The 10,102-nt window shown below is 45.7% G+C and overlaps 1 protein-coding gene across 1 annotated transcript; it reads left to right on the forward strand.

Annotated features, from left to right (window-relative positions):
* The first annotated feature begins 3,727 nt into the window (after positions 1 to 3,727).
* On the forward strand, positions 3,728 to 5,284 carry IVL (involucrin). The gene is made up of 3 exons (XM_068538203.1): positions 3,728 to 3,977; positions 4,248 to 4,954; positions 4,991 to 5,284. Exons 1-3 carry the CDS (start codon positions 3,728 to 3,730, stop codon positions 5,282 to 5,284), a joined length of 1,251 nt encoding a protein of 416 aa, XP_068394304.1.
* The last annotated feature ends 4,818 nt before the right edge of the window (positions 5,285 to 10,102 follow it).

Below are 10,102 nucleotides of genomic sequence, written 5' to 3' on the forward strand. Positions count from 1 at the left end.
AGCTGACGTCAGGGCCTCTGCATGTGTCACGGGATATGAGCTCATCCTCATTATCCTGGGCGGGGGATGGACAGCTACCCGGCCTCTTCATGTGGGCCTGTGGGGTCACTCTCGCAGGCACCAAGAGAATCTCCCCTGTACACATGCCTGTCTGTGCCCCAGATGAGGCAACCTGAGGGCAGGGCATGGGGCCTCTGAGCCCCTAAACGGCTGGGGCTCCTCCAACCCCTCCCCTGCACACACACACCTCAGCTCCATGCTTCGCCCTCCTCACCACACCCTAGCTTTACCCAGCAGCCGAAGGCTCACACGCACTGTCTTCCCTGCAAAGCTCTCATTATGCTATGAATCAGAGGGCGGGAGGTAGATCTGGCGGGTACTAGCCCTTGGAAACCCATAAGACCAGTGTGACTACCTGGAGCAGGGTCTGCTGCCCTGGGACTGACTGTCATGAGCTGGGGAGGGGCAGATGCCTCCTATGTGATGTCAGCAGCAGAGCACAAGGCATGGGTGCCCATGTGTGAGGATACTGGGTCGGTTCTGCTTGGGGGAGGGGGATGGCAGGGGGCAGGGTGGAGAGGGCTTTCCCAGCCCCAGAAGATGGCCATCCCTGTGCTAAGGGGGAGAACGTGTGAGGTCCCAGCTGGGCTCAGGGACCAGAGAGGGCATGAGCAGAGGGTAGTAATCTGGAGGCAGGAGTCCCTCCATCTGTCTTTCCAGACTAAGCCCCAGGAGCATGGCAAAATTAGCACTATAAATAGATCTATTGGGGGCTGGGAGGGAGGTAGGTGCCTGTGAGGAAAACTATGGGGAAATCAGAATGCATCTCGAAGTTAGCCCCAGAAATGAGTATTTTCCTTGATATTATTCTAATATTTCTTTTTTGATTAGGTTGTGAAGAAGAGAGTTCAAATGATGTTCATAAAATAAGCTATTAACCAATCATTAAAAAGAAAGGCAAGTCACAGTTCAGTTTTGTTTATACACACATACACACACACACACACACACAACACTAAAATGCTCAATGGTAATTGTCTCCAGGTGGTGAGATGCACTGTTCTTTCATTCCTTCGACAAATGTTTATAGAGCACTGATTATATTCGACGGTTATGACAGGTTTTGGGGACATAGTAGAAAACACACCAGGCAAAACTCCTGCCTTTTAGAGCTTATTTTCCAATGGGAGATATGGAAAATAAACAAGTGAACAAAAGCATATAAAAGGGCCCTCAATTGTTCTTAGTGAAATGAAGTGAACCAGGGAATAACCCTCTAGATGGGGTCTCAGGGAGGCTCTCTGGCAGGTCCCCACATTTACAGTGAAGTTGAAAAACACAGAGAGCCCCCAGAGGTGGGGAGCACTGGGCTTGTCCTAGTAACTGAGGACCCTCAGCAAGGGTCTTTGAACACGAGGCAGTGGTTTGGATTGTATTCCAGGAGTGTTAAGTCATCATCAGCACCGGGGAGGGACAAGCAAGCTCTAATCCCCACTCTGAAAGCTGGCATAAGCTATTTTTAGAGAGTAGTTTAGAGAAAGTAATGGATGATCTAGTTTTGATTTTATACCTTCATGCATTTCCCCAAAACATTGTATGAAATGTTTGTTTTATCACCATAAGAAGCAATCCTTATTACTTAATTTTTATATATTATATATTTATTTTAAATATATATATAGATTTATATATTACAGACTTAGAATGGTCCATGCCTTGGAGTTTTGGTGAGCATGGCATTCTTGGGAACTTCTGTAACTACAGCCTTCAGCATAGGGCCTGGATAGCCCCTAGCACATGGTAGCCCCTGCAAAGCCTTCTGCTTGACTTTTTGGGCCTAAAGTTGTCAGACTCAACCCTACCCCATCCCAGGACAGAGTTTATTTCCACACAGAATGGAGTTATAGATGTGTCTTGAGAGCAGATGGGTTGTGGGCTAGTGGCCAAGAGCACCCCCCAACAGCCCCACCCCTTCATGAAAAGTGATTCCTCCCACCTTTACACAACATCTCCAGACTGGACATCCCAGAAAGACATATAACTTTCTATTCTGTGCCCTTGGAAATGAATCCCACAGCCTAATAGTGAGGAAAAACCCATTTTACAGGTGGAGAAACTGAGATTCAGAAAAAAAGCTTGGCTGAGGTCACAAAACAAGAGGAAAAGGGGACCAGGTTCCTGAGATGCCTCCCTCACCTCCCTGTGCCCAGGTCACAAGTATCACAGGAGTGAATGAGCCCCCAGAGCCCGCTGGCCAGGCAGGAGCTGTGTGTCCCTGCAAAAAGGGGCCCTGAGGGGTTTTTTGCTTAAGGTTCCTATGATGAGTCAGGAAGGGGCTAGAGGAAGTTGACCAACTGGAGCGGTGAAACCAGTCCATCTCCTTCACCTTGGGAAAGAGGCCAGGCTGGGGAACAGTATAAAGGGCATCCCGGCCCCTGCTCGGCTCAGTGCTCCACTAGAAGCTCCTCCAGCCGTCCTCACTGTGAGTCAGGTAAGTGCTAGCTGGCAGAACCAAGGTTGGGACCGGGGGCCTCCCACAGGCCAGAACATGGCTGGGGGTGGCCAGCCAGGTGGGTGCAGGTATCACTTGTGTGCTGGATTCAACAAGACTACTGTTCTTCTAGGAGGGCTCAGGTCACTGTGCTGAGGGCTAGGTGCCATGGTATGGAAACACAGAACAGACAGCAAGCTCCTCCTACCCCATACTTTTTTGGGACCGTATTTTAGAGAGAGAGAGAGAGAGAGAGAGAGAGAGAGGCAGAGAGACAGAAAGAGACAGAGAGAGGAGTAAGATGGGGATGAAGGGGAAATATGGCCAATTTCTCTCCTAAAACTGATTGATTTGGGCTGACTGTGATTTTGCCTTCTTTATGGAGGCAGGGTGTCCGGGGACATGCTTGTAACTCTTGGCTGTGCTACCAAAGGGAGAAATGCAGCATGGGGAACACTTTCTATTTGGAGAACCCAGGCTGAGCAGGGGCAGGGAAACCCAGCTTAGAAGTAGGAGACTTGAAAGAACCAGCTCCAACTCTCAGCAACCTTCCAGCCCCCTCCCACCACCACCAGCTAAAGCTCAGATGGTCAGGAGAGAAAGCAGCTCTGGAGCTGAATAGGCCAATCTGTTCATTTTACAGAGGAGAAATCTGAGGTCCAGAGGGGCTCAATGACTTGTCCAGAACCACACAGCATTTCACTGGGAGATTTAAGCCGAGATCACATCATGTGACTCCAGTCCAGGGCGTGCACCCTCACCTCTCAGATCCTCTCGGGATGGGCTACTGATTTTCCAGGACTCGGGAGTCCTGCAGGAGACCTTTCTTTTCCTAGCACCTTCCCTCTTCTTGTCATAATCCCAGAGCTCATCTCTCTTCTTTGTATGTGAAGGTCAGAAACAAGGGAGAGACAAGGATAGGCAAGGGCAGGAGGTGAAGGGGTACCCAGCCCACCTTTGCAGAGCACCTCTGGAAAGAGTCCTCTTTGTTGGCTCTTGGGAACAAGAGGCTCCCAGGAGGGCCTTTCCCTGCCCCTCTCCATTCCTACCCTTCACTCTGCTGCTTCTGGGGAATGATAGCCCAGCGTGGGTGGGAGAGTACCCCCACCCAAGGGAAGAGGGGATGCTGAGAAACCAGGCGCTGCTGCATATTTCCAGCGGTTCATCTACTTCCTCACCTTCAATTAACCCTCTGACCCCTCCTGTTTTTCAGGTTGACCTAAAGCAGCTTCCAAGATGTCCCAGCAAGGTACTCTGCCAGTGACCCTGCCCCCTGCCCTCTGTAAGGAGCCCGTCAAGCCTGTTTCTCCTCCCACCAATATCCAGCAGGAGCAAGTGAAGCAGCCAACTCCACTGCCTGCCCCATGCCAGAAGGTCATCCCAGGGAAGGATCCCTTGGAACTTGGGGAGAAACACACAACTCCTGTGAAGGAGGTGCCCGAGCAAGGGTGTAAGCCACAGCAACAGGAGCCACAGCAACAGGAGCCACAGCAACAGGAGCCACAGCATCCGGAACAGCATCCGGAACAGCAGCAGCAGCAGCAGCAGCAGCAGCAGCAGCAGCAGCAGCAGCAGCAGCAGCAGCAGCAGCAGCAAGAGTCACAGAAGCAAGAAAAGCATGTAGAACAACAGCAGAAGCAGCAAGAGTCACAGAAGCAAGAAAAGCATGTGGAACAGCAGCAGCAGCAAGAGTCACAGAAGCAACAAAAGCATGTAGAACAGCAGCAGAAGCAGCAAGAGTCACAGAAGCAAGAAAAGCATGTGGAACAGCAGCAGCAGCAAGAGTCACAGAAGCAAGAAAAGCATGTAGAACAGCAGCAGAAGCAGCAAGAGTCACAGAAGCAGGAAAAGCATGTAGAACAGCAGCAGAAGCAGCAAGAGTCACAGAAGCAAGAAAAGCATGTGGAACAGCAGCAGCAGCAAGAGTCACAGAAGCAGAAAAAGCATGTAGAACAGCAGCAGAAGCAGCAAGAGTCACAGAAGCAAGAAAAGCATGTAGAACAGCAGCAGAAGCAGCAAGAGCCACAGAAGCAAGAAAAGCATGTGGAACAGCAGCAGCAGCAAGAGTCACAGAAGCAAGAAAAGCATGTAGAACAGCAGCAGCAGCAAGAGTCACAGAAGCAGGAAAAGCATGTAGAACAGCAGCAGAAGCAGCAAGAGTCACAGAAGCAAGAAAAGCATGTGGAACAGCAGCAGCAGCAAGAGTCACAGAAGCAACAAAAGCATGTAGAACAGCAGCAGAAGCAGCAAGAGTCACAGAAGCAAGAAAAGCATGTGGAACAGCAGCAGAAGCAGCAAGAGTCACAGAAGCAGGAAAAGCATGTAGAACAGCAGCAGCAGCAGCAAGAGTCACAGAAGCAAGAAAAGCATGTAGAACAGCAGCAGAAGCAGCAAGAGTCACAGAAGCAAGAAAAGCATGTGGAACAGCAGCAGCAGCAAGAGTCACAGAAGCAGGAAAAGCATGTAGAACAGAAGCAGGATAAGCATGTAGAGCAGCAGCAGAAGCAGCAAGAGTCACAGAAGCAAGAAAAGCATGTAGAACAGCAGCAGAAGCAGCAAGAGTCACAGAAGCAGGAAAAGCATGTAGAACAGCAGCAGCAACAGCAAGAATCACAGAAGCAGGACCAGCATGTGCAACAGCTGGAGCAGGAGAAGAAGGTCTTGGGCCAGCGGCTGGATCAAGAGCCAGCAAAGAAAGATGAGCAACTGGGAAAGAAAGGGGAGCAGCTGCTGGAGCAGCAGGAGGGGCCGCTGAAGCAGCCTCTGCTTGTCCCAGCTCCTGGCCAGGTCTAAGAGACTGACCCAGTCCAGCCCCTGAAGGGAGAAGTCTTGCCCCCTAAAGAAGCAGGAGGTGTAGTGTCCCCCAAACATATGTAACCACCCCCAGGGTCCCAGAGGCCCCTGGAAATCCCACACAAGTGAAGAGAGAGCCAGTGGCCTGGCTTACCTCCAGTCCCCAGCCTGGGTGGCCCACCTTATCTGTGAACCTGCCTGACCCTGTCCTTCTGCATGTCTCTTGGATAGGGCTTGGGAAGGGAGGGGAGCTATTGCCCAGCACCCACCCCTGATGAGCCCAATCCCAACCTCAGGTGGCCAGAGCCTCTGCTTGAAGAGACAGTGACTATAGCAACTCTGACTGCATCCCCACTACTATTGCTGAATCTGTGAGTGCATACAATAATACAGAATAAATGTTGGAAGGCCTGGGATCCTGTATTCTCTTTGGCTTTTTACCCTCTGTCGGCTCACCATATAAAAACCTGTGTGGGATTAATGGTTGCAAATGACTCTTGGCCAATTTCCAAAGGAGGACAGACATTTTGACCCCTTTTTAATTCTGCTCCCCAAACCACTCAATACATTCAACAGCTTCTAAAAATGAAATCATAACAACACCAAAAGAAAACAAAACAACTTCATTCATGCACCTGAAAGGAGCACTTAGCAGTCATGAAACAACTTCATTCATGCACCTGAAAGTAGCACTTGGCAGTCATGAAGAGGAGATAGGTTATTCTGGTTGGGGGAAGAGGATCTATTCATCTCAGTTCAACACTGCTTTACATTATACCCACCGAGACCAATCCTAGCCCATGGCCAAAGGCACAGGGAGGGAGTGGAGGCTCCACCTGGGTTCTGGTCCCTGCCCAGGTTTTCTCTCCATAGAATGTCCTCATGGTTTCCAAGAGTCCTACTAACTGCCTCCATGGTTAAGGAAGACTTTAGGAAAGCAAAGAAGCAGAACTGGGCAAGATGGGGAGAAGAGAGACTCCTGGGACTGGTCTCTGAAGGAGAAAGTGACAGTGTCACTAAAGGAATAAAGGTTGGGCCAGCTGGAATCATGGAAGCCAAAGTGCTGAATTGCCTGGAGAAATACAGATCCAAGGTCACTGCAGTGGTTACCCTCCCTGACATTTCTGTAGCCTTTCCTGCTATCAGTCACATCAGGATGTGGGGGCTCTCTCCTTCCTGGGAATCACCTGGCTCTAACTATTTAACCACATCATCTCAGGCAGGTTGTCTCAAGTTACCCAAAGCTATTTCATCACAGCCATGAGCATATGTCAGGGACATCCCTTTTGAGACTGCCATAGGCACCCAAACTCAATAGGTTGAAGGGCACTTAGTGTCTCTTACTGCCCACCCAACTCCAGGGACACCCACTGTCATTCCTTCTTAGGTATTCTCTCTCTCGGGAAATGATACCTTCTCTGCATTCACCGAAGCCAGAGACAACACATCATTCTCCACTCCTTTCCTTTGCTTCCCTACTCCCCACCAGAGACCAAGTCCTTGCTATCCTTACCCACACCTCCCAAGCTTTGACTGAGGTCATTTCTCACCTGAACTATTGCAATGGCTCTCAAGCTGTTCTCCTTTGCTCCCTGTCTCCACACACCCTGCAATCCACCGATCACACAGAGAACAGGGTGTTCTACTTAAAATTCTGATCTAACTACTTCACTCCTGGAGTTAATGCTTGGCGGCGGCTCTCATTATTCAGAGGATGAGAATGAAGGCTCAAGTCCTTCTAACAGGACAAGAGTTAAAAGGAAGTCTGAGTAGAACTGGTTGGGAAGATTGGGGGCACAGTGAGAAGTAATCAGAAACACCCAGAATATGTGCAAATTTTTTTGAAGTCTTAGGTTTTGATTTTTTAGTAGACCGTATTTTTCTGTTATTTTCTTTTTTAAATTTGTTTATTTAACTATAGTTGATTTACAATATTGTGTTAGTTTCAGCTGTACAGCTTCAGATTCTTTTCCATTATAGGTTATTACAAGATATTGAATATAGTTCCATATGCTATGCAGCAAATCCTTGTTGTATATCTATTTTACATATAGTAGTAGATGTAATAGGCCTTTTTTTAGAACAGTTTTCAATTTATGAAAAAGTCAAGAAGACAGTAAAAAAGAGTTACCATACACTTCACACCCAGTTTCCCTTATTATTAACATCTTACATTAGTACAGCACATTTATTATTATAATTAACAAAACTGTATTGGTACATGATTATTAACTGAAGTTCATCGTTTATTCCTATTATTTTAGTTCTTGCTTATTTATTTATTTATTTATTTATTTATTTATTTATTTATTTATTTATTTATGGCTGTGTTGGGTCTTCGTTTCTGTGCGAGGGCTTTCTTCTAGTTGTGGCAAGCGGGGGCCACTCTTCATCGTGGTGCGCAGGTCTCTCACTATCGCGGCCTCTCTTGTTGCGGAGCACAGGCTCCAGACGCGCAGGCTCAGTAATTGTGGCTCACGGGCCCAGTTGCTCCGCGGCATGTGGGATCTTCCCAGACCAGGGCTCAAACCCGTGTCCCCTGCATTGGCAGGCAGATTCTCAACCACTGCGCCACCAGGGAAGCCCCTATTATTTTAGTTTTTACCTAATGCCTTTTTCTGTTTCAGGATCCCATCTAGAATATCACTTTACATTTTGTTGTCTTGTCTCCTTAGGCTCCTCTTGGCTGTGACAGTTTCTCACTTTCCTTGTTTTTTGATGACCTTGACAGTTTTGAGGGGTCCTCGTCAGGTATTTTATAGAATATCGCTCAATTTGGGTTTGTCTGATGTTTTCTTCATGATTAGACTATGTTTAGCTTTGTAAGGAACTCTTACAACTCAATAGCAAAAAACAAAAATAAAACAAAACAAACAACAAATAATCTGATTTTAAAATGGGCAAAGGACCTGAATAGTATTTTCTTTATTTTGTTGCTCAGATTGTTCCAGCTTTGGCCATCAGGAGCTCTTTCAGTTGGCTCCTATGTCCTTCATTAAACATCAATGTGGAGTTTTAAAATTTTGTTTTATTTTCTGTTTTTTCCTTTGTTCCTTTGTTTTGTCTTTTGAGCATTTCCATCCTTTCTGGTGCTACAAGGTGCTCCAGGCGCATCTTGTATATTCCTGCCCCAGTCCTAGAGTCAATAATTTCTTCAAGGAGCCCTTGTTTATCTTACTGGATAATGGTATTAGAAACTAAGATATAGATACTTGGTGTGCTCATTGCTACTAGTTTATTATTTCTTTTGGGCCCTCCCAGCTGACAAAGGAAATATATGTGTGTATACTAACCCATGTGTATGTACATGTGTGTGTGCATTTTTATGTGTAACCATCTGTATTTATAGAATATTAAGCTAAACATAGTTCATATTAAGGCCTCCAACTGTAATCCATTATCACACTAGCCTCTTCCCCTTTCTCATCTGTAAATTCTGACTCCAGCAGTGAGAAACCTCACGCACACCATCCATTTTCTTAGTTGCTCATTTCTAGTTTACATTTATAGCAGAATCAGAATTGTTAACCTGAAACCCCATACTTCCAGTGTAAGTATCCTTATCAACTATACCGCAGTGCTTAAGAGCAGTTCCTTTGCCTTTAAAAGTCCTACAGATTTCTCTCATTTCCAAAGTTAAGTTAGCATCTTTTTCTCTCACCCCCTCTGTGAGGTAGTTTCATACATTTGTAACACAGATTCTATTGTCACAGGCTGTATTCCTTCCTAAGATCCCCCAATTTCCTAATTTTAAAAATTTTGCATACATTGTTTCACTTTTTGTACTATAAAATTCTACTGGTTTTGACAAATACATAATGATATGTATCCACTAGTACATTATCATACAGAGTATTTTCACCGCCCTAAAAAAGAATCTCCTATGCTTCACCTATTCAACCCTTTCCTTTCTCTTGCTGAACCCCTGAGAACCACTGATCTTTATTCTGTCTCTATAGTTTTGCCTTTCTAGAATGTCATATAATTGAAATGTACAGCATATAGCCTTTCAGACTGGCTTCTTTGACTTAGATATAGGCATTTAAGGTTCACCCATGTCTTTTTGTGGTTTGATGGCTTATTTCTCTTTGTCACTAATATTCTATTTTATGGAAGTACCACAGTTTGTTTATCCATTCACCTATCAAAAGATACCTTGGTTGCTTCCATTTTGGGGCAATTATGAAAAAAGCTTCTATAAATCTTTGTGCGTAGGTTTTTTTGTGGACTTAGGTTTTTAAATCAGTTAGGTAAACCCTTATGAGCACAGTTGCTGGAGTGTATGGTAAGACTATGTTTAGCTTTGTCAGAAACAGGTATTCTCTCTTCCAAAGTGTCTGCAGTATTTTGTATTGCCACTAGCAATGAATGAGAGTTTCTGTTGCCTGGCATCTTCATCAGCATTTGATATTGACAACTTTATGGATTTTAACCATTCTAATAGGTGTGTAGAGGTATCTTATTGTTTTAATTTGCAATTCCCTAATGAAGAATGATGTTGAGCATATTTTCATTATACTTATTTGTTATCTATCTTCTTTTGTGAGGTGTCCTGATCTTTTGCTCATCTTTAAATTAAGTTGCTCATTTTCTTATTGTTGATTTTTAAAAATTCTTTGTATATACTGGGTTGCTCAGACATGTGTCTTGCAAATATTTTCTCCCAGTCTGCGGCTTAATAGTGTCTTTCACAGAGCACAAGATTTAAATTTTAATAAAGTTCAACTTATTAATATTTTCTTTGGGCAATCATGGTTTGGTGTTGTATCTAAAAACTCACCAACATGATATGGGATAAAATCAGAGAGGTAAGAAAAG

The sequence above is a fragment of the Eschrichtius robustus genome, chromosome 3 (genome assembly GCF_028021215.1).
Source record: "Eschrichtius robustus isolate mEscRob2 chromosome 3, mEscRob2.pri, whole genome shotgun sequence".
In the NCBI taxonomy this organism is placed as follows: domain Eukaryota; kingdom Metazoa; phylum Chordata; class Mammalia; order Artiodactyla; family Eschrichtiidae; genus Eschrichtius; species Eschrichtius robustus.

Excerpts from the sequence above, each read along its gene's own strand:
- IVL (XM_068538203.1), top strand. The coding sequence starts at position 3,728 with ATGTCCCAGCAAGGTACTCTGCCAGTGACCCTGCCCCCTGCCCTCTGT. Across the intron at positions 3,978-4,247 it reads GGAGCCACAGCAACAGGAGC|AGCATGTGGAACAGCAGCAG; the intron begins CACAGCAACAGG and ends AGAAGCAAGAAA. Across the intron at positions 4,955-4,990 it reads CACAGAAGCAGGAAAAGCAT|CAGAAGCAGCAAGAGTCACA; the intron begins GTAGAACAGAAG and ends GTAGAGCAGCAG.